Source organism: Penicillium waksmanii (assembly GCF_028829765.1).
Source record: "Penicillium waksmanii strain IBT 27052 chromosome Unknown utg000005l:1.0-5232799.0:1.0-5237142.0, whole genome shotgun sequence".
In the NCBI taxonomy this organism is placed as follows: domain Eukaryota; kingdom Fungi; phylum Ascomycota; class Eurotiomycetes; order Eurotiales; family Aspergillaceae; genus Penicillium; species Penicillium waksmanii.
In genome coordinates, this window is record NW_026643252.1 from 2,903,446 (window position 1) to 2,927,626 (window position 24,181).

General features: G+C 47.9%; 12 protein-coding genes across 12 annotated transcripts; 5 read left to right on the top strand and 7 right to left on the bottom strand.

Moving 5' to 3' along the window:
• Positions 1-1,110: 1,110 nt before the first annotated feature.
• On the bottom strand, positions 1,111-2,399 carry N7481_005991 (uncharacterized protein; the record flags this gene model as incomplete). Its single annotated transcript, XM_057265210.1, has 2 exons — positions 1,111-1,764; positions 1,824-2,399. The coding sequence occupies 2 exons, from the start codon at positions 2,397-2,399 to the stop codon at positions 1,111-1,113; spliced, it is 1,230 nt and encodes a 409-aa protein (XP_057122930.1).
• Positions 2,400-3,143: 744 nt separating this feature from the next.
• On the bottom strand, positions 3,144-4,049 carry N7481_005992 (uncharacterized protein; the record flags this gene model as incomplete). The annotated part of the gene is made up of 1 exon (XM_057265211.1): positions 3,144-4,049. The coding sequence occupies one exon, from the start codon at positions 4,047-4,049 to the stop codon at positions 3,144-3,146; it is 906 nt and encodes a 301-aa protein (XP_057122931.1).
• Positions 4,050-4,976: 927 nt separating this feature from the next.
• N7481_005993 (type III polyketide synthase) lies at positions 4,977-6,284 on the top strand (the record flags this gene model as incomplete). The annotated part of the gene is made up of 3 exons (XM_057265212.1): positions 4,977-5,134; positions 5,191-5,834; positions 5,899-6,284. The coding sequence occupies 3 exons, from the start codon at positions 4,977-4,979 to the stop codon at positions 6,282-6,284; spliced, it is 1,188 nt and encodes a 395-aa protein (XP_057122932.1).
• A 300-nt stretch (positions 6,285-6,584) lies between these two features.
• N7481_005994 (uncharacterized protein) lies at positions 6,585-7,671 on the bottom strand (the record flags this gene model as incomplete). The annotated part of the gene is made up of 4 exons (XM_057265213.1): positions 6,585-6,783; positions 6,841-7,005; positions 7,058-7,077; positions 7,141-7,671. The coding sequence occupies 4 exons, from the start codon at positions 7,669-7,671 to the stop codon at positions 6,585-6,587; spliced, it is 915 nt and encodes a 304-aa protein (XP_057122933.1).
• A 501-nt stretch (positions 7,672-8,172) lies between these two features.
• On the top strand, positions 8,173-10,368 carry N7481_005995 (nucleobase cation symporter-1 family protein; the record flags this gene model as incomplete). Its single annotated transcript, XM_057265214.1, has 11 exons — positions 8,173-8,213; positions 8,284-8,387; positions 8,447-8,544; positions 8,598-8,715; positions 8,769-8,870; positions 8,919-9,102; positions 9,154-9,538; positions 9,599-9,714; positions 9,768-9,845; positions 9,895-10,049; positions 10,103-10,368. The coding sequence occupies 11 exons, from the start codon at positions 8,173-8,175 to the stop codon at positions 10,366-10,368; spliced, it is 1,647 nt and encodes a 548-aa protein (XP_057122934.1).
• A 513-nt stretch (positions 10,369-10,881) lies between these two features.
• Positions 10,882-11,981, bottom strand: N7481_005996 (isopenicillin N synthase family dioxygenase; the record flags this gene model as incomplete). The annotated part of the gene is made up of 2 exons (XM_057265215.1): positions 10,882-11,715; positions 11,796-11,981. The coding sequence occupies 2 exons, from the start codon at positions 11,979-11,981 to the stop codon at positions 10,882-10,884; spliced, it is 1,020 nt and encodes a 339-aa protein (XP_057122935.1).
• A 499-nt stretch (positions 11,982-12,480) lies between these two features.
• Positions 12,481-13,575, top strand: N7481_005997 (uncharacterized protein; the record flags this gene model as incomplete). Its single annotated transcript, XM_057265216.1, has 1 exon — positions 12,481-13,575. The coding sequence occupies one exon, from the start codon at positions 12,481-12,483 to the stop codon at positions 13,573-13,575; it is 1,095 nt and encodes a 364-aa protein (XP_057122936.1).
• Positions 13,576-13,693: 118 nt separating this feature from the next.
• N7481_005998 (DUF917 domain-containing protein) lies at positions 13,694-15,451 on the top strand (the record flags this gene model as incomplete). The annotated part of the gene is made up of 1 exon (XM_057265217.1): positions 13,694-15,451. The coding sequence occupies one exon, from the start codon at positions 13,694-13,696 to the stop codon at positions 15,449-15,451; it is 1,758 nt and encodes a 585-aa protein (XP_057122937.1).
• A 900-nt stretch (positions 15,452-16,351) lies between these two features.
• Positions 16,352-17,206, bottom strand: N7481_005999 (fungal specific transcription factor domain-containing protein; the record flags this gene model as incomplete). The annotated part of the gene is made up of 1 exon (XM_057265218.1): positions 16,352-17,206. One exon carries the CDS (start codon positions 17,204-17,206, stop codon positions 16,352-16,354), a length of 855 nt encoding a protein of 284 aa, XP_057122938.1.
• Positions 17,207-18,230: 1,024 nt separating this feature from the next.
• On the bottom strand, positions 18,231-19,815 carry N7481_006000 (uncharacterized protein; the record flags this gene model as incomplete). Its single annotated transcript, XM_057265219.1, has 2 exons — positions 18,231-19,517; positions 19,606-19,815. 2 exons carry the CDS (start codon positions 19,813-19,815, stop codon positions 18,231-18,233), a joined length of 1,497 nt encoding a protein of 498 aa, XP_057122939.1.
• A 1,689-nt stretch (positions 19,816-21,504) lies between these two features.
• N7481_006001 (NAD/NADP octopine/nopaline dehydrogenase family protein) lies at positions 21,505-22,728 on the top strand (the record flags this gene model as incomplete). Its single annotated transcript, XM_057265220.1, has 1 exon — positions 21,505-22,728. The coding sequence occupies one exon, from the start codon at positions 21,505-21,507 to the stop codon at positions 22,726-22,728; it is 1,224 nt and encodes a 407-aa protein (XP_057122940.1).
• A 388-nt stretch (positions 22,729-23,116) lies between these two features.
• Positions 23,117-23,674, bottom strand: N7481_006002 (uncharacterized protein; the record flags this gene model as incomplete). Its single annotated transcript, XM_057265221.1, has 2 exons — positions 23,117-23,442; positions 23,560-23,674. The coding sequence occupies 2 exons, from the start codon at positions 23,672-23,674 to the stop codon at positions 23,117-23,119; spliced, it is 441 nt and encodes a 146-aa protein (XP_057122941.1).
• Between the last annotated feature and the right edge of the window lie 507 nt (positions 23,675-24,181).

Genomic DNA, 24,181 nt, shown 5'->3' on the forward strand with positions numbered 1-24,181 from the left:
GAAGCTGTAAATGGACAAGGCGGTTAAAATCTACTCCGGCTAAACTGAAGATCTGCAGATGCTAGAGTGTCAAAACTGGGGTGACCGCGTCAGTCTTTCAAGCTTTAATCTTGCGTGAAGTGGAGCAATAACCCCCTGGCAGTCACCCCCTTCTTATATTTTACCCACGTTGCTGGATTTTGTTGAGAACTGAACGACCGGATGATCACCGAGTTAATCGTAGCTCCGAGCTAATGAAACATAAAATCGACTCGGAGTTAGAAGGGTTTATCAATCTCGCTTGGTCCGAGTGCCCCACGGTGGAACTGACCGCGCAACTTGATAGTTCAAGCGACGTTTCTCCGACAGCCCTGGGGGAGTTGAAGAATCCGGAAAAATATAAAAGCACCTAAACTCGGTTCGAGAGCGCATCTGCACAACACTAGCTGACGTGTTTTTATGCAAGCCGTAATCGAAGCGATGCTGGCTAGCGTCATCCACTCAGGTACCGTCAAGCTAAAAACAAGCGGGGGATACTCAAGGTTGATATAAATATGTAGTGCTCCGTACCGGATTCTTTGTTCAAGAGGTAATAGTTTCTGCACCCCAGATGAGTGGCTGTGATAACTGCAGGCGATTGGTTGGTTAGCACCAAGTAGGATATGCCCAGTCGTCCGGTGATCCAAGGTTTCCTATTCTCGTTTCCTTTTTCCCCCTGAGACTTGTTGGTGTTAGACTAATGCGAGACGCTCAGCTTGACGAGGAATTGAGCCCTCCTAAATCGGCTTTGATGACATGCTTAACATTTGAAAAAAAAATACTAGTATGACTTGACTGCTAGTAAATCCATTGTTAGCATTGTAAGCAGTAATGTACAAACATTGTTTCGGATGTGATAGTTCAAGTATCTTGTTCAATATACCGATCGAGGCAGCTTGAAATAATTCGTTCTTTTAGAGGGTGTCTAATCGCCAATACATAAGGGGATATCAAATTGCAAAAGGGTAACCAAAGATCTTTTCATGTCGTGAGCGATGCAAAACAAAAGGGAAGTCGTAAGGTTTCAATATGCCAGAAGAGAAGCAAAAACAAGCAGATCAAAAGTTGGCAAGTGGACGATAAAAAAATAGACTACTCGTCGTCGTCGAACTGGTCAGCCCAGGTGCCAGTCACGGGAGACATTGTAGCCTCCAGCTTTTCCATAGAGGGCTTCTCCAGGGGCGCAGCTGCTGGCTTGGGGTCACCCTCCAGCTTCTTCCCTGCTGGGAGAGCGGGGAAATCCTCCTTTTTGATGGCAGCCGAAGATGCTTTATCAGATGGTTCCCTTGAGGAGGCACGCTCTCCCTTTGGTCCGCGTGAATGTTTACGACCACGGCTTCCACGGCCACCCCGGCCACGCCCCCGATTGGGGCTCAGTAGATCATCAGCGGCCTCCTCAGAAGGTGCGGCGTCAAAGTCTTTTCGCGTGTGTCCAGACACGCCACCGTGCATGCCACGTCGGAATTGGCTACCGCCGCCACGAGGGTTGTAGTCCTCTTCACGTTTCTGGGAATCCCATTCACGACCGGTTTGGGCCTTGAGCTTGCGCTGTCGGTTTTGCTCCCGCTCGTTATCCATGACACGGCGATTCGCAAGTTCCTCGCGGCGCTTCTTGGCGGCGATTTGCTCACGTTCCATGAAGGAGGCTTGGTCGGCCTGCGCTCGAGCATGGGCGGCTGCCTTCTTGACGGCGTTCTCTTTGGCTGCAGCGATGCGCTTGGAAAGCTCCTCCTCTGTGAGTTTCGGCTAGAAAAAAGAACCGTCAGCGAATTTATTCATAGTGAGTCATCCCAAAGCATGCTAACCTTCCTCACGCCTCCAGTGGCACTTCGATCGCCTCGGACAGCTGGCACTCGTGCCGGCTCGGTGCCATCGGCACTCGCGACCTCCGCCTTGTTCTCCTCTTCCTCTGCAGGCTGGTCCAGGTCCTTTCCTTTTGCCTGTTCCTGTTCCTGTTCCTGCTCCTGGACCTTCTCCTTCTCCACCTCTTGCGGCTTCTCCGATGACTCCTCTGCAGTAGCCCATCGACTTCCTTCTAGCCCGCTCTTCGCTGCGCCGTTCTTTCGCGGTACACTCTCAGCGCGCTTTTGTTCGACCGGTTGCGATTCGCGACCTCCGCGACCTCCTTTACCGCGGCCACGTCCTCGACCTCGGCCTCTCTCGCCGCCACGGCCTCGCTGCGGCGTTTCCCCACGCGGGGAAGCTGTCTTTTCGACGCGCGGACTCTCCTCTTGCACCTGCGGAGCCGGTGCTACCTCCTCCGGTACTACTACTTCCGTCTGAATCTGTTGCTCCTCTGCCGAGACCGGGATGATCTCATCATCAAAAAGATCGTCGGCACCACGGGTCTGCGCAAACTCATCCATCCCTGAGTCTGCCATTGAGGTGTGTTTATCTGCGTTCCGATGATAGCCAGGGCCTTATATAATATAGGAGTTTGGAGGATGTGACAGCGGGTTTCAATGAGAATGCGCTCCGAGGGGTACTAGTAGCTTCGATTGGAGGCGGGAAAGGGTGAACCGTGCGCAGAGTGGAGGGACGAAGTTGGGGATTTTCGCTTTCAGGTGGTGTTGATCGGATATCGAGGATATCGAAGTGAGAGAAGGGATCAATCGAGGAGAGATTTAGTGGAAATGGATTCAAGTTGTCGCAGTTCAACGAACCCCAGCCACTCCACTCAAGCACAAACACAGCCCCGGGCGGTGAATCCCGCCAATCTGCGGAGAGCGGCATTTTGCCCCCACGCGTTCGCTTCATGACATGTGGAAGTGGTGGAAGTGGTGGAAGTGCTGGATGTGTCGTATTGATTTCAAACTACTTAACCAATGGAGGAAGCTTAAGTATTGCCATAAGCTAGTGTATAGTATTTAGCAGGTGTGAAATATAGTTGATCATATTCACTCCAGGGCTAGAGGTAGTATACTTCAACCTTATTTCCAAGGTTGTCTATACTGGGAATCGCCACCTGCATTGGCGGACATTTATACTCTATCCTCCGGGGCTTTTTTAACTGGAACTCCCAATGTTTAAATAAGCTTGAAGCGTCGATGTGTGAAATTGTAGTTTTTTGCATAATTTATATTGAAAGGTTCACCTAGCAAACATAACTAGTTTTGATACTTCTTTCAAACTCGGAATTTGTCTTTGTTGTTCTCAACCCACTGCTGGAATGGCTCTGGGGAGTTGTGCGAATACTTTTGGATATTATCGATAGCCGAAGATGCGTCAGGGCTTTCCCAAAAGTAATTTGGGTGATCAATGACATTGCGAATGAGCCAATTGGCCAGGGGTGCAGGAATGCCAGCCTTCGCCATCACTGTTGCAGCCTCCTCTTCGGGGATCTTAGTCACAGTGATTTGCTTGCCTAGAGCATTACTGACGATGCCAACGGCATCCTTCAGCGACAATTTCTCAGGCCCAAGAAGTCCAACAGTTCTGACTCGTTGACCGGTGGTTAGAAGAGCACCAGCCACAGCGCCGATATCGTTGGGCGAGATGAAATCAAACTTGGCATCCGGGTTTGGTAACTTAACCTCTCCCTGTTCAATGCCAAGCTTCTGCTGAAGAATGTTGCTTGCGAAATATGCGGGTCGAACAGCGACAAAGGAGTCGTCACCAAATACTTCTTCCAGAACGATTTCAACTTGGGCATGGTGAAGAGGGATAAAATCGGTAGGAGAGACAGCACGAATATCAGTCATGATAGTAAAACTGCTCAAAAAAACAACAAACTCAATGCCGGAGTCTTTGAGAGCCTGAATCGCCGGTCTCATGTGTTCGGGGGCACCGAAGACCGCGTAGATGAAAGCAGCCTTTGCGCCTGTTTGGTGAACCGCAGCCTTAACGGTGTCGGGCTGAGTGAGATCTGCCTGAACCCTTTCAAACGAGATACCATCGAGGCTTGGAATTGGCTTGGATGGATCGCGCACTGCGAGCGAAACCTTTGCTCCATCCTTATGGGCTCTCAGGGCAGCAGCAGAACCCACCGCGCCGGTGGCACCAAACACAATCACGTTATCGTAACTGGGCATTGTATGTTGATAAACTGATAAAAGAGGAGTGCGAACAGATATTCAGTTGCAATCGTGGCAAATAAAACTCGAGAGAGGGTAGGCACTTATAAAGCATCACAACTTCATTCCAGGTGGACGCAAACGGAGATGGTCGTCTGGACGGGGGGCATCGGCATCGGGTGCTGGGACTACGACACTAATTCCGCTTCTTAAATCCGTCCTCACACCGAACATAGCACCGAGCATAACACCGTGTTTCTTGTTATTTTTTGTAGTCAGTAGGAAGCTGAGATGGAAGAGAAAAGGGATGAATCGAATGGGATGTTTATATCCAAGTGGAATGTTCCGATGCTTCATACAGCCCGAGGGAATCAGTCCAATCACACTAAATGGGCTGTACATATGTTAAAAAAATACCATATTCACACTTTTGCTTCTTGTAAAACGAACATCAACATAATTCTGTCATAAGCACTGGAACTTGATCTTTGAGTATCCGGGTAGATTTCTGGTATGAACCTTGGAATTTTGGAGTCCAGCAGACATGAATGGCTGCCACTGTGTTTACTTAGTACCTACTGTTACCATAACATTTATTAGGGTATCAAGATACTAGATCGCAATTCTTTTTATGGATTACTCAACAGATGGGCCGTGGCATGCTTTGAAATGCCCCTGCATTGGTCCCCGTCAATGCGAGTTCCTGGAAAAGATGCACGCCTAGCCCCTAGATGTCATTTGGCCTAGCGGTGTATTTTGCCGAACTCCCCCACAGGAACTCCTCGAGAATGGAAACACATGGCGGGGTATCGAGAATGAGGCAGCTTTGAGCTTGAAATCACAACTGAAGCACCGAGTTCTCCATTATGAACCGCAAATCTGTCCCTTTTGGTCTCTTTCACGCAAAGCCGTCGGACACTTTCACTTCATATATTTTCTGCCATCATGGCCAATAATGATTGTAGGAATCCACCAACAGACAACGCGGACCCTTCCATCCCAAATGTGACCATCGTCGCGACAGCATCCTGCTATCCGCCGAATAGGATCGACACAGAGGACATTGATGACATAATTTCTGCATCCTATGAGTTAAGCCCAGTGTATGCACTTTACTAAAGCTAACCGTGAATACGATTTCACTGACTCTACGACCTAGTCTTAAGAAGACTTTAGAAATAAACAGAAGGTCCAAAATACAACATCGCTACTCGGCCCTACCGGATGATCATCCATACTGGGAGGAATTGAAATTGCCTAGTATTTCAGAATGCGACCTCCTATTCAAGAAATATGGCGTTCCAATGGCAGAAGAAGCTGCCAATAAGGCTCTACAAGATTGGGGCGGCTCCCTTGACGATATCACTCATATGGTTGTAGTCACATGTACCAACACAGCAAATCCAGGGCTGGACTATATACTCTCTCAACGACTTGGTCTGCACAAAAATGTGCAACGCACCCTTCTTCATGGAATCGGCTGCGCAGGTGGCGTGGCTGCTTTGCGAACTGCGAACGAGTTTCTTCTTGGAAGGGCGGCATTCAAGAAGCCAGGGAGAGCACTCCTGGTTGCATGCGAGCTGACAACCATTTTCCTACGTACGGAGATAGCGGATATCGTTAGAGATAATCAAGTTCATATTGGACCAACGTTGTTTGGTGATGGGGCGGGGGCATTGATCCTGAGCAATGGAATCGGCATCCAAACCGTTGAAAACAGATCGTATTGGAAAATTCTCAATGTTCAGTCCACAACGCTGCAGCACTCAGCACGATGCCTTGAATTTAATGTGCACGAACACGGTAGGAGTTTTCGCTTTCTCTGTCTCTTACTATTAGACAAAGCCCAAGACTTACGATTGAGCAGGCTATCACGCTATAATTTCAAAAGACGTCCCTAGACATATTTCTTCGTCGCTTTTCACCGCGTTTCAAGATTTGATTGCATCAACTCCGTCGCTAAATTATGCCAAGACAAATTTTGATCCGTGCAGTTATGATTGGGCTTTGCATCCTGGTGGTTATGGAATTCTTCTCCTGGCGCAGGAAGCCTTGGGGATATCAGAGCACCATCTACGGAAGAGTTATGATGTCTATCGGATGCGAGGAAATACTAGCTCCGCTACTATCCTCAGCATCATCAAAGAGCTCGCAGATGAGGAGAGGGCCACTGGGACTGGACGAGATAAAGTCATAATGGCAGCGTTCGGTCCGGGGATCACGATAGAAATGGCTGTCATGGCCCGGGCGTAGGAGGACCGGGACTGTGGACACGGCAGTCAGGTATCACTGTCCATGATCATTAAGGCTACGAGTACTAGTTATCCAAAAATAAACATTAGAACTTCAAGTTGGCATCGAGCGGGCGGCATTCGAATTTCCGACTTTTCCTCCGGAAATTACTACTGGAGTGACTCGGAGATTGTAAAACCAACTGGCAGCTTGTGTTAGGCGCTTGAAACTACGGCTAGTATGGGAAATATATAGAGCTATAAGATTCAATGAAACGGCTCGGATGTCGCTTGGAACAATCTTCGAAGTCCGTGACATAAGTCACATCCCATCCCCGAAGAAGACACGAATTGGCATCCATGCGTCACCAACTACCTTCGCCCGAGCTTGAATTCCATCAAGAGAAATGACATCCGCTTCTGATAAGCCCCAATTGTTCATCTCGAAATTGGTATCGATCCTTTCCGGTGTCACGCTCTTGGGAATCATACTAGTGCCGCGTTGTAAACCCCACATGATCCTGAGAATGTTAGTTTTGGTGCCCACTATTGTCGCGTAGTCGGTTAATTATACTCACAGTATTTGGGCCGGTGTTCTCTCTTTCGCATATGCTATACTTAATACCACAGGATCATTGATTAATTCCGTGCGAGTGTTTATAGTTGAGTTGGTATGGCCACCAAGACAGGAGTACGCCGTGCAGTGAATCCCCTTCGACTGGCAATACTTCAAAAGCTTAGGGCTGTTTTCGTCAGTAAAATATTAGATGAATATTGAATGCTTTATGGACGCACGATGGGTTGTGGGGGTGTAGCTAGATGATATAATCGTGTCAGAACTGGGCCAACCTGCAACGAGAAACAAAAGAATTACTCACCTCAATCTGATTGACAGCTGGAATGACCTCGCAGGATGGATCATCCAGCAGTCTCTCTATGTGGGAAACCGAGAAGTTTGAAACACCGATAGTCTTGACCTTCCCCGTACCTAAAAGCTTTTGCATCTCTTTCCAAGTTTTGACAAAGTCCCAGTCAGGCAGATGTTTCGACCTATCTTGGGGGTCCGTAGAGCACGGAAAGTGTATCAGAAAAAGGTCAATGTATTCAAGGCCAAGACTTTCAAGTGAAGACTCAAGCCCCTCCGGTACTCGATGATGCCAATGGTTGTCCAACTTAGTCGTAACCCAGATTTGATCTCTTGGCACACCCGAGGCGCGAATACCCTCACCGACTTCCTTTTCATTCCCATAGTTCAAAGCCGTATCAATATGTCGATAGCCTTTCTGGAGAGCATATTTTACCGCTTCACGTGTGGCATACTCCTCCGACTGCCAAGTCCCGAGCCCAATAGCAGGGATAGCTGTGCCGTTATTCAATTTGAATGTGTGTGTAGTAAACTGAGAATTCATAATGGCGTATGGATTAAGTTGGAGGTTATGGCTCAACAGCAGAACCTTTAAATGCCGGCAACTCCATATTTCAGTGTGCCGAAAGCCGAGGATTGACACCCCAATGGTGGATTTACCGATCTGGAAATGCAGGGGGTGGATTACTTGCAGAAATCATCGGCGAAGTCATCATTCGAGTACGAATAATCCCTATCAGCCATGCGTAAATCAACAGTCAAATGCCAGAAATCGCAGACGGTCCATCCGAAGGTTGCTACTACTAGCTAATGGAGCTGGGTTGGGGTAGTGGGGATGATCGGTTAAGTGAGATCGGTCAACTCAAAAGATCCGTGATGTGAGGGGGGTCGCAAAAACATGGGACCAATCAACTCCTATTTGGCATGTTTGTAACGATAAGCAAGACATATGTAACCTCGTGAAAATGCCGCCCACAGCGACAGTGCATTTGGAGTCCCCTTCGCCCCATATTTCTTTTCCTTGCCGAATCTTGAGCGACAAAAGATGGCGTGGTCGTGGCCAGAAATTAAGCAAAAGCTTCAGTGGTAAGTACTGGCAGATGTTTTTTTGGATGCGAATTCCCAGGTGCATACTAGGTTTTCTGACACGCTCTAGTCCCAAGGACGAAGATGCCCAGTATGAGAACACGACTTGGTGTAATCGCGACTTGATTCCAACTCCACCGGATCGCAGGACTTATGGAGTGTGGTCATACTTTGGTGCGAATCTATCCTCTTAAGTTCTTCTAAAAGACTCACTCGCTAATAACTAATTCTAGGATACTGGACCGTGTCGGGATCTTGCATCTCTGCATGGTCAACAGGAAGTACTCTTCTTGCCTTCGGATTGAGCCCGCAACAGGCTATCGCCGTAGTAGTAAGTGCTCTAATATCAAGTGGGAATAAATCGTCTTACGTTTTGGAACTCAGGTCGTTGGGGGTATCCTAGCTGGTTTGCTGGCGGTCGCTTGTGGCTGGATGGGTGAAAATCACCATATCGGATTCACAGTGTCGAGTAGATTTTCATGGGGCATGAGAGGCTCATATTGTTCGTAATAATAAGGCTCATGCACCACAATTACAAGCTAATGGCAGCCACAGTTCCTGTCATTTTGCGAGTGTTTGTATCCTGTATGTGGTTTGGCATGCAGGCCTTTTGGGGAGGCCAGGCTACTCGAGTGATGATTGGAGCTATCATACCCGGTAAGAATTTAATGATTTCTTTGCCTTCTCCATTACTGACATCACAAGGATTTGCCCACATGCCTAACTACTTTTCTTCGGGCTCCCATCTCCAAACCAAAGACTTCATCGGGCTTTTGATCTGGATGTGCGCATTTATACCAGGGCTGCTTATACGTCCGGAGAAGCTGCAAGTGCCATTTATGATTTGCTTCACCTTTTTCTGCGCTTCATGTTTTGGGCTGCTTATTTGGTAAGTTTGGAACTTGGAAAAATCTAATTAATATCAGGCTGATGTATAAAGGGCCGTTTCTCAAGCACATGGACCAGGAAGCATGTTCCAAAAACCCGGCTCAGCACCAAATGTTGGTTGGGCATTCATGTTTGGTATCACTGCCATTCTTGGGTCCTGGGGATCCGGTACCCTTGGCCAGTCAGATTGGACTCGATATGCCAAACGAAGATTTGCTCCAACTTTATCACAACTCATTGCCTCGCCGTTAACTATTGCAGCAACAGCTACCATCGGAATTATTGTGACGAGTGCATCTCGTGATATTATGGGCGGGGAGATCGAATGGAACCCAATATATCTGCTAGCAGATATTCAAGACTTTTACGGCTCTAGTCCTGGCGTTCGTGCGGCTGTGTTCTTTGCTAGTATTGGCATGGTGTTCTCCCAATTCTCGGTATGATCTTACTTTCTTCAAGTTGAGGATAATGGATTATGGATGACTAAATCAAATTAGATTTCAGTTGTCCTGAACTCGGTATCTTGCGGCATGGATATGGCAGGTCTATGGCCCCGATACATCAATATCCGAAGGGGTGGGTACATCATGGCTTGTGTTGGAATTGCAGTTCAGTATGCTTTTACGTACACTACCTTGATCTGAACATTGGAACTAACTGCAATAGGCCGTGGCAACTCCTATCTACAGCTGAAAAGTTTCTCTCTGTCCTGAGTGGATTTGGTGTATTCATGGCACCTGCAACGTAAGTACAAGAATGAATAATACCCGACTACATCTGACGTCAATGAAAGAGGAATCATGCTTGCCGATTATCATATTGTGCGAAAGCATAAATTGAAAATAGGTGATCTTTACACCGGGGACAGCTCATCCATTTACTGGTTTAACGATGGGGTCAATTGGAGAGCCTTTGTGGCCTTCTTGGCTGGCATGTGGCCTTTGATCCGTAAGTAAATATAAAATCCGACAACAAAGGTTATACCAATTAATATCATTTAGCTGGATTGGTCGCTACGGTCAATTCTTATTCGGAGGGTCAGTGGACCGGCTGGATACGCTTGTACAATCTGACATTCCTCATCGGCCTGGCTATGAGCTTTATCGTGTTTTGGATGCTGTCTTATGTTTTTCCTCCTTTTGGACTTGGTCAGGAGTCCCCATTCTCAGGCGACGAGATACTGTATGGGGTTTCAAAGCTCGATGATACGAAGAAGCCTACGGTCCGGGGAGAGGAGGAGAAACAGACTGCCTGTAGTTCTGTCTGAGACTTTCATATTATTTGTGCAAAGTTTTTGAACCCAAAGTTAATTTGTTCGAGTTTGAAAACTAGACTGTCTACTGTCTATATAGCATAAATATTCACAAGTTCCACCGTTGCCAAGTGGACAATCTTGGAAGTCCAATGATGAAACACGATTCTGACAATTCCAACAAGGTTGAGAGATACTAGTAGTATCCGGAAGGTTGCAAACCTTATTGCCAGATGGATAGATTTGAAATATATTGATGACTTCAAGCTTTCTTGTGGCATACTACACTTCCAAGGTTGGCAATGATCCAGGAAATTTGATTGGAAATCTTCAAGTTTTCAACAGAATTGAAGTGACCGCGGACTTGACACCTTGGTACTCTATATGCTCTTCAAAATAGCAAGTTTATTTACGATATTTCTCTCTATCTGCCAGTGCTCACATAAAATTCATTTCTCCCGAGGTCAATATATAATAATGCTAGTACTAATCTTGCTTCCAAATTAAATCCGCAGTATACTAGTACTCTCAGTAGGTCGCATTCATCCGCATTGAGATATAATCCCCACTCGTAATCGACTCGTACTTCTTGGGTCGATCTGGCCCATAGCATCCTGGGACACAATCTATGACTCGGTCTCGATCGGGGCTGATGAAATAAGGGATAGAATAGCGCGGAAGTGTCATACGGCCTGCTGATCCATTGGGTGAATCGACGAGCGGCGGAGCACGAACTCGATGCAGAGTAGACTTGAGCTCGTCATTACTCCAGCGCATCAGAAGATCTCCAATATTGACGACTGCGGTACCTGGGATGTAAGGAGCCGGATTGAACTTTCCCTTTTCATGAATATCCTCGACTTCTAAGCCACCGACCTGGTCTTGAAACAATATAGTCATTGTTCCAAAATCAGAATGTGCAGCAATTCTCTCAGCCTTCCCGAGGCGCAGAAGATCCTCTTCCACAGCGGGATAATGCAACAGTCTGCACTGGTTTGTTTTGTTCTGGTGGTAATCCAAGAAGAAATCCTTCTCCAGACCCATGCCGACGGCAATTGTCCTTAGCATCACTTCCTCCATACCCGAACAGACCTCAAAAAATCTAGTGAAGAATGCGCGAAAACCTGGGAGAACTTCATCGGGGACCCAGATATTTGGCATGCGCTCGTCAGACTCGTTTCCTAGTTCGAAAGACTCTTTGACATCGGGTGTTTTTCGTTTCTCGGCAATGCGTTCTTTGTCAAATTCCATTTGGACGACTTTCTCTCGACCAATTCCGGAATAACCTCGATGATACCAGCCCTCTGGGGGATGAGGCGCTTTCTGCTTGTCCGTTTGAGGGAGGGCGAAAAATTTCCGACTCTATTAGAAATCCGTGTCAGAATATTCATGGATATCGTTAATTTAGACCACTGGAAACTTGAAACTGTTGAGGTCCATACCCATTCAAAGGCTTCATCTATAAGTTCTTGCGGGACACCATGGTTCTTAATGTAAGCGAATCCGACGTTCTTAAACGCCAAATATACTTCTTGGGCAGCTCGGGTAACTTCGTCAGGAGCTCCTGAGCGGGCTCGCTCGAGATCGATTATCGGGATGCTTAAGGCAGTGAAAGATGGTGCAGCCATTTTCACCAAGTGGCAGGTAGCAAGAGCTTACCTTGGGACTCAGACGTATGTTTCTGCCATCGAGGCGGCTTGAGCCGGCCGTTTTATGCCGTGTAGCCCAGGAGGTGGATGTTGACAGGTGCGGGGCCGGGCTAATGTCCGCTTTCTTCATTGAGCCCTGTCGGCGAGATATGCGTTTCCTTGTGGATTGGCCAAGCTTGTCTCGCACACCTTCTTGAAATGGGTTGGCGTTATCGCGATCGGGGAACTGCGTCGCTTAACTCAAACCCCGCAATGGCGTATCTTTTGAGGGGCTTTCACTGCAATCGAAGGACTCCTACATGAGGGGTTAAAATGCTATGTGATAAATTTGCCCTTTGTGAAACGGTTTGCCTCTATTTGTTGCCAAAATCCTGTTAGCCCAAATCATGGCAAACTTTCATGACCGTGCATGTGCATACCGCATTGGAGTTGATGTCGGAGGTGAGCCCAAGGAAAAGCACGACTTCGGTAGATTGTAATGACACTCACCCTTTCGACCACAGGAACCAATACTGATGCAGTACTCATCTCTCTCAATCCGGTCTCTATTGTGGCATCTCATAAGGCGCCCACGACACCGGATGTCACCACAGGGATTACCAATGCAGTCCAAGCTGTGATTGACGCCTCCAATGTCTCGCGCTCGTCTATTGGTTGCATTATTATTGGAACAACGCATTTTATCAATGCTGTCGTTCAACGCTCATCTTCATTGCGAAGCGTCGCAGTCATCAGGCTTTGTGGAGGGCCCGAAGAAGGGTTTGGACGTGGAATTCCTCCCTTCATCGATTTTCCTGCTGATCTCCGAGCTCGTATTGAAACGCCTCAGATCTACTTCTGCCACGGAGGATTCCAAATTTCCGGTAGTGAAATTAGCCCTCTGGATGTGAAGGAGCTTGAGCGCGTGTCAGAAGATTTGGTCAAGAACAATATCTCCAACATTGTTATTGCAGGCATGTATTCTCCAATAAGTCATCTGCATGAGACAAAAGCCAAGGAAATTCTCCTACGTTGCATGTCCGATAACGGAAAATCGAGCTTCAAGCCTCGAATCACACTATCACATGAGGTGTCTGGGCTGGGTTTTCTTGCCCGCGAAAATGCTGCAATTCTAAATGCCACATTGCGACCACTGGCCGAGAAAACAATATATGGGTTCCGAAAAGGGATGGAAAACATTTTCAAAGGAAGTCCCTACACACTATATCTCACTCAAAATGATGGTAGTGTTCTCGGTGCTTCAGAAGCCATTGAGTTGCCTATTCGGACTTTTAATTCTGGACCGACAAATTCCATCCGTGGCGGGGAGCTGTTATGGCGAGCCGCAGCCGAGGCAGATGGTGAAAAGTATGGCAAAAGAACCGAGCCCCTGGTGGTGATCGACATTGGAGGCACAACATCCGACAGTGGGCTGCTACTTCCGAATGGTTTGCCACGGATGAGCTCTATAATGAGTCTTGTCGGTGGAGTTCGTACCAACTTCGCCCTTCCCGCGGTTGAGAGCATCGGGTTAGGGGGGCGGCTCTATTATCCGGACTATGGATGGTGGGGCTATCTCCGTCGGTCCGGATAGCGTTGCTCTCGAGCTTCTTGAGAAGGCCAGACTATTCGGCGGAGAATTTCTGACTTCTACTGACATTGTTGCTGCATCGGAGCTACATGCACCTACAGGTCACAATCCGTTCTCGGGGATGGGCTTCCCTGAGCGTCTTGGAGACGTGACACCCGAGGTGGTAATGCAAGCTCAGATTGAGATGAGGCGAAAAATAGAGGACCTCGTGGACAGAACCAAGATCCAGAAGGGCGAGGTCGATGTTCTCATTGTTGGCGGGGGAGCTCCTATAATTCGGACCGATGAACCTCTTTCCGGCGTACGCATGGTGCGAACTGTCAAGGGTGGTGAAGTCGCCAATGCCGTTGGTGCTGCTGTATCACGAGTTTCCGGGGTGATCGATACTGTCATCGATACATCCAACCGAACGGTCAAGGATGCACAGGAGGAGGTATCCGAACTTGCGACCAAAAAAGCGATCTCAAATGGCGCCAGACCTGATACTATTCAAATTGCAGAGGTAACCATATTGCCGATCCAGTATGTAGAGGCAAAAGCACGAATTGTGATCAGAGCGGTCGGAGAGCTAGACGTGGTCTTGCAGCAGGAGTCATCTGGAAATTCTATTGAGATTCCTTCTTTCGAAGATGATCCATCAAGTCATCGACAGCACTGTGGCCAGGAATTTGCCTCGGACAAAGAAGTCGACATCCGGGCATATAGGCCAGAAGTAAGAGATAGACAGTGGATCATTTCTCCAACCGATCTCTCATTCATCGCCAATGGGTGTAAGATTCTTGGATGCGGTGGTGGTGGAGACCCATATCAAGAATATCTCAAAGCTAAGGCCATTGTTCGTCAACATCCCGGGAAAATGAGAGTTGTCGCACCTGAACACTTTCCCGACGAGTCTCTGATTGGATGGACCGGCTGTATGGGCAGCCCGGAGGTTAGCATGGAACGACTTGAGAATAATGAGTGTCTTCAAGCCCACGAAGAGTTAATGCGCGTCATGAAAAGCCCGCCAGTTTCCGGCTTCTTGTCACTGGAAATAGGCGGTGGTAATGGAGTCGTTAATCTGAGCGTGGCCGCCCATTACGAGGTACCCTGCGTGGACGCCGATTTCATGGGCCGCGCATACCCGACCACATTTCAGATCACCCCGAATGTTTATGGACCACCCAGTGGTGATGCCCTTGTCCCGAACACCATTGCAAGCGGCGATGGATCGTTTATCACGATGACTAGGTCCCGAACAGACGTACTAGTCGACAAAGCCCTTCGAGCGGCTTGTGTGGAGATGGGGTGCAGAGCTGGGAGTGCCGGAGCGCCTAAAACTGCCAAAGTTGTCCAGGAGCAGGCTGTAACGAATACCGTGTCACTTGCCTGGTGGATTGGAAGAGCAGTAGCACTTGAGAAAAACATTTCAGACAAAGCCCTTCGCATAATTGATGAAGTCGGAGGCCCAGACAGCGCGGCAATTATTGCAAGAGGTAAGGTTATTAGTGTTGAGCGAATACTGAAGACTGGGCACACGTATGGTGTCCTGGAAGTCGATGGCACAACGAGGGACGGAACCAAGGCGCTCATCAAAGTTCCTTTCAAGAACGAAAATGCCTTTGTTGAAGCGATATCGGATGGAAAATCCAAGATCCTGGCATCTGTGCCGGATCTGATTGCTGTGATAGATGCAGAGACTGGGGCTGGTCTTGGAACACCAGAGTACAAGTATGGCCTAAAAGTGGTTATCATCGCCATAGCTGCTTCGCCGAGATGGACTGACAGTAAAAGAGGAATGGAATTGGGAGGGCCGGGCTCAATGGGATTCAAAGAGGTTCAATATGCTCCCATTGGCAAGTACAGCAAGCCTCGAAGTGTCATTGATGTTTTTGGTTGAGCATATGAGTAGTTACAACCATAGATAATATCGTGCAGCGTCGTCGTACACTTCAATTTCAAATTTAACAAAATTGTAATTGTTCCAACTATTTGCAAAGAAAAGAACAGTCATCACAGTTCTATTCAATGCGTTCCCATTTCAGTCCTCATTATTCGCGCCGCCTGAGTAAAGAAGGAGTCAATTCGCAATGCCACAGGTCGGACTAAAGCAAGGGATGCATCGTCAACTGCCCATTCTCGAAGCCTTTGAAGGGACTCGTGAAAACTTTCCAATAATTCAAAGGCCGAGTGGACTTGGGCAGGAGTTGATGCTAGTAAAAATAGGTATATCAAAAAGTTTCCGCAGAGTGTTAGCTGTGAACGGGCATCTAGCAACAAGAGTAATGTCAATTTCATAGCCCGGAAGAAGGGTGTAGAGGTTACACACGTCCACCCCAGTAAGCATGCAAGCATTGTCGCGTAATTCCATGCATGAATAGGGTAAATTCTCGAAAGGAGCTAACGGCAAGCTCGAAATGGCGACGAAGAGATGAATTTTGATCTAATTTCGCAGTCATTTTCGCAGGGCTCATTATAGCCCGATAAAGGAGGGCCTGAACTGTAAAGAATGCGAGATTTAAAGGCGCTGCAGAGAAAAGTTAATCACTTATTAAAACCTGGATGAAATATCAAAATTCCTCATTGGTACCATTATTCCTGAAGTTAAGCGATTCTTGGGTGTATGTCATTGTCGTGCATCTTGGCATCATTGAAACCCATTCCTCAAGATCACTTTTAATTTCCAGTAACCCCTCCTCTCGCTGCAAAGGCTGTTGCATAGATATTTCATGTGCGATGTCGGAGCTGTTGCTATATTCAGTATATTGTGTCTTCGGGGTATAATATTGTATGATACTCACTAATACGAGTCAATCAAATTATGCAGAATCTTGTTTAGCTTAACTGATTGAACAAATCGAGCTGTGGTAGAGATATCAATACTCTTGCTGAAGCCATCGACCAGACAAGAAAGATCGTCTGGAAGATCTTCATCAAATTCGAGGCATTCTCTGTCGGGTTCAGCGGTTGTGAAAGATTCCCGATATATTAAAGGAGGATTTCCATGACACACGGACGACCATATGTCAGCATTGTAGGTAGCCCACCATAATTTCCTACGTAGTTTCTTTTCCCATGACGCAATCTTCCAATTTGTTGGATCTCTATGTAGACCAATCATCTGAGCACACGCCACGGTTTGGGCAGACTGAATCCACGTACGTGGTGTTTCAATCGTCGCGTTATCCGCAGGTCTCTCATAAAGAAGTAAGAGACAAGCTTGAAGCTTCCAAAGATTTGGCGCATGTAATTCTCTCTGCAAGGATGAATGAGCTTCTTCAAAGAGATCATGTAGATCAAACGGTAGCGTCTCTTGACCAGGCTCGTTCTGCCAAAACATTGATCCAAGTCCATATATAGCACCACGTAGAGAGGCGGGAATTTTGAGCTTTTCTGTGTGGTAGCACTCGAGGAATCTGGTTTTTGAAACGACGCAGTACACAGGATGGACATGTTGGAAGAACAATCGTACCAAGACTGGTCCATGTAACCCGACCATAGATTCGATGCTGTCTGATGCGCGCGCTTTGGCAATATCATCTGCAGGCTGGAATTCGTCATGGATGATATTGAAGTGGACTGGAGGAATCCCCCTATGAGGGTCCCCAGGGCCGAATTGGATTATATCTGCACTCACTCCATCTTGTTCGTTCATTATGACCGATCGGAACGAAGCTAAGAGATCTGTGTCTTGCTCAGCACATAGACCCATATTATGAGCTGTTCGGTTCTTGTTGTCTTCCAGCGTCAATATCGGGGAACCTTCGAAAGTCTGAGAAAATGATTCTAGTGATCCGCTTTCCTGCGGCGCCTCCTGTATCGTCCACTGTACTTCCTCGGAATTTCCATGGCTAAGGGGGGATAACATTCCTCGGCCAATGGCTGTTTCGTGAGTACGAGTATGGGATGGTGCATTCAGGAGCGATGTCGCACCTCCTGCGCCGTATGCAGTTTCTGTTACTTCCCCCGTGGATGCCCGACTCGATGCACCAGCAGATCGTCCCGTCTCTTCCTCAAGCAGTTCAGGTGGGCCCTCATCTTCTGCAGATCGACAGGAGAGCCCTCTGGAGCGGCAAAATCGGCCTGCGAGTTTCGTTAAAAAAGAGGATGAAAGTTGCCACCGTCCTGGCACATGCTGGAAAGAAAATGAATGAAACCCTACATGGTGGCTCTGATTCAATCACGCAAGCTGTTTTCCTCCGACGACATGTATCACATGGTCGATTCTTCCGACTCCTCCAGTTCCTTGCGCTGCCGAATCTAGTTCTGATTTTGAACGTACGCTTGGGCTGCACACGACGATCCATCATGGAGACACCCCGTAGCCCGAGTTGAAATTATCAGATGAGATTCCAGGAGATGGCAAGCGCGATTCGCGAGATAAGGGGGAGGAAGGCTGAAGTGGTGGAGTGTGGTGGAGCTCGCGCAGGTCCGCTGTCGTCTTAACAAGGCAGCGCTTCACTCCGCCGGCGCTAAGGCCTACTAACTAATGATTAGTATCCACTCCTTGATTCCGGACTTTTGATCGAAGGTCAACAAGCTTTTATGTGCTATTTCTATTAAGTAATCGATACAAGTAAAGGTGAATAAATGAAAGATTTTTTCCAGCGAGAGGAATGCTCTATGTGATGTTGATTCGTACTCATCTGTTGAAAATGGGTATATAATAGCAACGCCGCTCAAGCTTTCGAGGCCTCTTCATTCTTGGGAGTCTTTTTAAATCTCCAGAAACCACAGAGCAATAGAAGGAAAGGAATAGTACTTAGTAAAATGAACGCTACCAGCGTGAAAGACCACCCTCGGCCCATAGCTTTCAGCATGGGGTCGATGGCAGCCGACGCACCGGCTGAGAAAAACGAACGAACAAGGTTGTTGGCCGCAGTTGCGGCGGCAGGTTGCGACGTGTGCAGATCCACCAGTAATGTGGAGGTGCTAATAAACCCGCCTGTCTGTCCGACTCCAACAAAGAAAAGTAAAACTTCTGGAGCCGCCAAAGGCGCTGCGTATTGGAGGACCCAGCCAAACGCAAGTACGGTAACACTTCCCATAATGACAAGAGGTATGGTGATCATGCTGCGAGCTTTCTCGACCGGGATCGCGTCTTCGGAATTCTTTTCCCCCGTGGTGGAATCATTGCCTAGTTCAGATCCCATCCGTCGATAGTTCCAGTCTAGCATTCGCCCCGTAGTGACAGAGGCCACAATTGACCCGGTGCCCAAAGTGATGTAGCAGAGGCCAATTTGAAGCATACTCAAATTATATTGGCTGCTGTAGATCTCTGTGATCGACGAGAGGACAGTCATGTTGCCGCCCATGATAATACCAGTGACGATCAGAATAATGATCGAGTTTGGATGGCATACAACCGCAAGTGGTTTAAGTGGGTTGGGGAAACTGAGTTTGTGCAGGGGCTTCAGAGTCGATTTACCAGTTGAGGGCCGATCAGAACCCTCCGTGCTGGCATGAGACAGGGTTTCGGTCACTTTCTCGCGAGAGAACAGATACTGGACGAAGGGACGATTCCATGACTGCGCTGGAAGTGTACCATCACCAACAACATTGCGTGCAGTTTCGGGAAGAAATAAAAGCAGTGGAATTAAATAGACCCCGGACACAATGGTCAGAAACCAGAAAATAGACCTCCAACCGAGATATTGAGCAAGAAGACCACCGATGATGGGGCCAATGGCTGGTCCCATAAAGTTTCCAGCCATCACAATACCCATCATTGAGCCTCGTTCTTGCTTGGTGCTGACATCGGCCACAGTAGCAGCGGAGAGCGCTACACTGCTGCTGATTCCAGAGCTCTGCATACATCGCAGTACAAGTAACGCAGCATAGTTGTCTTGCACTGCGAGACCGATATTCGATGCGATGTAGATGATGAAGCAAATTATATAGGCGGGTCGACGTCCAGTCTGATCGGCAAAATTACCGATGAACATAGGAGCAATTCCTTGGAAGATCTGGAAATTTTATTATGTCAGGTCACTTCTAAGTTTTATCAAAAAGAAAGTTGTCATTGATTTGGTTGATGAAAGGGATCATGCATACCATGTAGCTCGTTACTGTCAAATTGATCAACGACGTCGAGACGTTCAAATCTTCAGCCAGTGTGTTCAGAGCCGGGAAGTAAATCTGTGCGGAAAGAGAAGAAAAGAAACCCGCTCCAGCAGCTGTAAATACAATGTATCTTTTCATGCCATTGCTGAACGAGCTATATGGGGGAGGTGGTGCCTCAGCGAGTGTGATTTCTGAGTTCATGGTTGTTGAATTCGGTTGGTCATGGATTATAGAACCATGGGAAAGGAATGAATGTTCGAAGTCGAAGCTTGAGGGCGATGGAGCCGAGGGAAAGGAGTGAAAGAATTTGATGTTCAAGAGTCTCTCAGCGAGGATCCCATATCCCCTTTTTACTTTCTGGCAACCCCTACATCACTCATGGGGCCACCGGAGAAAATAGAATTACGAACAAATATTCCCCAGGTTTCGTGCAGGTTGACGCGGCAGTTCCACTACAACAAAAGTCAGAAAGTTTGTGATGATGAGGTGATGGAACCGGATTTGCCAAGAGTGATCGGCCATCTCAAAAATGAATACAGACACCGAAAATCATCAGCCAGCTTCATTTTCCGAGGGAAAATGAAAATGGAAATAAATTCACCTCCGGGCGGCAAGGTCGCCCCCAGGCGTGTCGTTCGGGTTGTGGCTGTGTAGGAGGATTTCTGCAGCAAAACGGGTCGCCGATGGACGATGGACGGCCACGCTACGGAGCCGGGATGCCACGGGAATCGGTGGTTTGATGTGGTTGAAACGTAGCTTCCCCTGGCCTGTCTTCTTCAGGGTCCCCGAGAGTCGGGGCTCCGATGAACCGTGTTCGGATATCAGGGTCTAATTGGTCTCGAATGTCTTAGTGCGCGTTGAGGTCCACCTAGCACCCACTGATCTACCCTGATCTACCCGGGATCCATCATGGCTGGGCGAACCCTCTTCGTCACCAGGATCAAATGCTTTTATAATGCAGTGCGTCATAGCTCCCTTCACCCTTCACATTTTCATCTGATAAGTACATGTGTAATTGCCACATGAAGGTGTCTAAAAGGACATAGAACTGCCGATTTTCCCCAACTCGTCCCTGATCCGTATTTTGATCTCTGTTCTATGTGTGAGCAAAGGGAGGATGGTAAAATGCGCAGGAATAAGCTGTAGAATAAAAATGTAGAATAAAACAATAGGAGAGGGCCTGCACATCATCGACACCCAAAACGCGCTAGCATGATGATCAATTCCAACTTACTCAATCATATGCTCCGACTTCACTGCGTGCGGATCTACGCACACCTTGATCTCATCAGCAAGACGCTCCACTATATACGGCTTGCCGCCACCAGGCTCCGAGAATTTGTTGAGCTGAGAAGTACAGGCTAGTACATACATCCATGGATGATCATCCAGGTCCCATCATTATGCTCCATACCTCATACAGGTATTGTACATACTCGTAGATGCCAGCCCACGCAAGCTTGTGATCACGCCATCCCAATTATAGATATTCCCAATTTCTGTATAGACCGCGTAATGCGATCTCATCATACATATTCCAATGAAGTATGGAACTGCCAAGGGGGTTTTCATAACGTAAAATAGGAATTTTCCGACTACTACGAGTAGTAATATGAAGATCAGGGCATATTCTGGGATATGGGTCGAAGGCAAACAGGAGGTGAGCGAATAACGCCTTCGACTCCTGGACCCGGGACCAGGATCTGTGCTTCTATGGTTCTATGAATTTCATCCGAGTCAACCTTTCACCCTGAAAAACAACATATAAAGGGGAACATCTCCCTCGGTAGATAGTAGCTGTCAGTCAATTCACCAAGAACATTCTTTATATCCTAGCTCCCTTCTTTATATTCGGACAACAAAATTATTCGATAAAACCTAAAAGACACAATGGCTTCCACAAACTTTGACTCGGTATCGTCTGTCACTATCATCGGTGCTGGACCCTGTGGGTGTGCCTTTGCTGCCGACCTGGCTAGCCGTGGAAAGTCTGTCATGCTCTATGGCCACCCAGACCACCGTGGTGCCATTCCTATGATTGAAGAGAACGGAGGCTGGCTCGAGGCCGACGGAGCCTTTGAGGGCAAGTACCAAATTCAGACAACCAGTGACCTCTACCTCGCTATCCGCCACTCTTCTTTCATTGTCACCACTGTTCCCTCTTATGGTCAAGACACTATCCTGCGCACCCTGAGCCAGTTTGACCTCCGCAACCACACCTTGATCATCAACGTCGGCAACTTCTTCTACCTCGCCGCCCGTCAAAAGGTCAATGCCCACGCCATCCTCGAGACAGACATTTCCCCCTACGCGGTCCGTATCACTGGAGGCAAGGTGTTCATCAAGGGTATCAAGAAGAGTCTAGCCATTTGGGCCGAACCCCCTACCACTCAAGTGGAGCGTCTTGATGCCGGCGCCGAGGCCAACCTGCGCCGACAAGTCGAGGGAATTTTCTCGCAGAACCTGGTGTGGTGCAAGAACCTGCTCGAAGTTGGTCTGAACAATGTCAACCCAGTCGTTCACTGCCCGGCTGCTCTTATGAACGCTGGCTGGATCGAGGCCACCAATGGTGACTTCTTTTTCTACGCCCAGGGCATGTCCCCTGCTGTCTCCCGTGTGACCGAGAAGGTCGACCAGGAGCGTCTGGCCATTGGTCGTGCCTATGGTCTCGAGATCATCCCTATTACTACCTACATGAACCAAAACTATAGCCATGACCGGGAATTCGCCGACTACCATGATTTCGCTGCCGGTTCAGTCATCCACAACAAGACCAAGAGTGCCCCCACTAGCATGAAGCACCGTTACCTATTGGAGGATATCCTGTACGGAATGGTGCCTTGGTACGAGCTCGGCCTGAAGGCTGGTTTGCCTTCGCCTACTATCCGCTCCCTTATCGAAATGGCTTCTGTCGTCAGTGGCTTCGACTACTTTGAGCACGGACGAAGCCTTAAGTCCGCAGGTCTCAGCGATGCTTCCTCTGAACAGATTCTCATGGCGCTCGGTGGACCTACGGATAAGTCCTCTAGTGTTCGTGCCCTGCCAGACTCCCCTGCCAACAACAATACTCTGGATTTGCACGCTCCCTTCCAAACACCACAGGCCGTTGCCTAAAAGCTCGAACCGGTCCATTTGGTTCGAAAACTAAAATATATTTCTTTTAGCATTTGATTACAACTTTTATACCTGTGCTTGCATCTCTATTTCGTCTTTGTATCTGATTAATATTTTGCTGGATCATCGGGTGATCTTGGATTCTAAATTTCTTTACGGAGTCATCGATGGTCTACAAAATATAAGACATTCTCACATTTACAATCATACACTTTGATTCTCCACCGCGATGGCTTCAAAGGATGCCCTCATTTAAGAATAGGTAAGAATCTTGGCTGGCTCCAGGCCTGCTAATTTATACAAATTGTAGAAGAGTAGCGACCCCTCCCTTGACTGACTTTGGTTACTTTTGGATAAATCCACTCCAGCCCACTGTCAGCGACAAAATCTAAGTACAGCTAGAGCTACCAGCAATAAAAGTACCGTCCGAGTTCTCGCAACCACACTCTCCAGTGTTGGGGTCCTTGATGCAGGTGGTGCCGTATCCGGAGCTTTCTCCATCATCGCTCCAGTAGAAGATCCAGTAGTCGGAGTCGGTCTCCAACTCACTGCTGCTGGGGCCTTCGCAGGTGTAAGCGGTGCATGTACCGTAGGGAGCACCGTTGTTAGCGTCGTATTGGTGGTCAGTCTCGAAGACGGCAAAGGTCTGGGTGGTTGAGGTGCGAGTGTTGTGGGAGCACTCGGCAGCCTGGATGGCGTTGGAAGTGGCGGCAGCTAATAGATTGCCCAGTGTGAGTTGATATACCAGTGATAGGTTTCAAAGATGGATTTTCGGTTCTGCTGAACGAAGACGAAATTGATCGCTGAATCTTGGAAGATAGTATTACTTACCACTACAGTTGAGGTTGTTGGGCTTCTTGCCCTTGGTGTTCGATGAAGCCGGGTCCAGGGTGGCTGTAACGATGGCCGGGGCAGCCAGAAGGGTGAGCAGGCTAGTGAAGTGCATTTTGAAGTTTTTGATTCGAATTGAGTTTCTTGCTAGTGAATCCGTCAGGTAGAATTCGATCTAGTTGATATTTATATGCGTATTGCCAGTTTGGCCATCGGCCGTGTTTCCGAGACAATACGATCAAGGATCTGTTTAGCTACGTCTATCTGACACAAGTTTATTTCCCCGGAGAGATACCGCCGAAGGCCTAGAGCGATGGAATTGAACAGAGAGAAGGAGTTTAATTATTGTCGTTGTCAGGGGGGTCCCCACATTGGGCTGTTGAGGTAGAAGTCCCATGAAGCCCCATCAAAATACGTTTCAGGTTTGGGTTCCAAGCCATGAAAGATCAATCTGGCCTGTCTGCGGTCCGATTTTTCAAAGAAGCTTCTTGAGTTGAAAGTAGCAGGACTCTAGTCAAGTATACCACTAGTGTCTGTAGCCCGAGGAGCAAACGGCGTCTTCAAAAAAAGCACAGCCTAGTGGTCGATCCACTTCCATATTTGAGTTTGGGCTACCCACTCA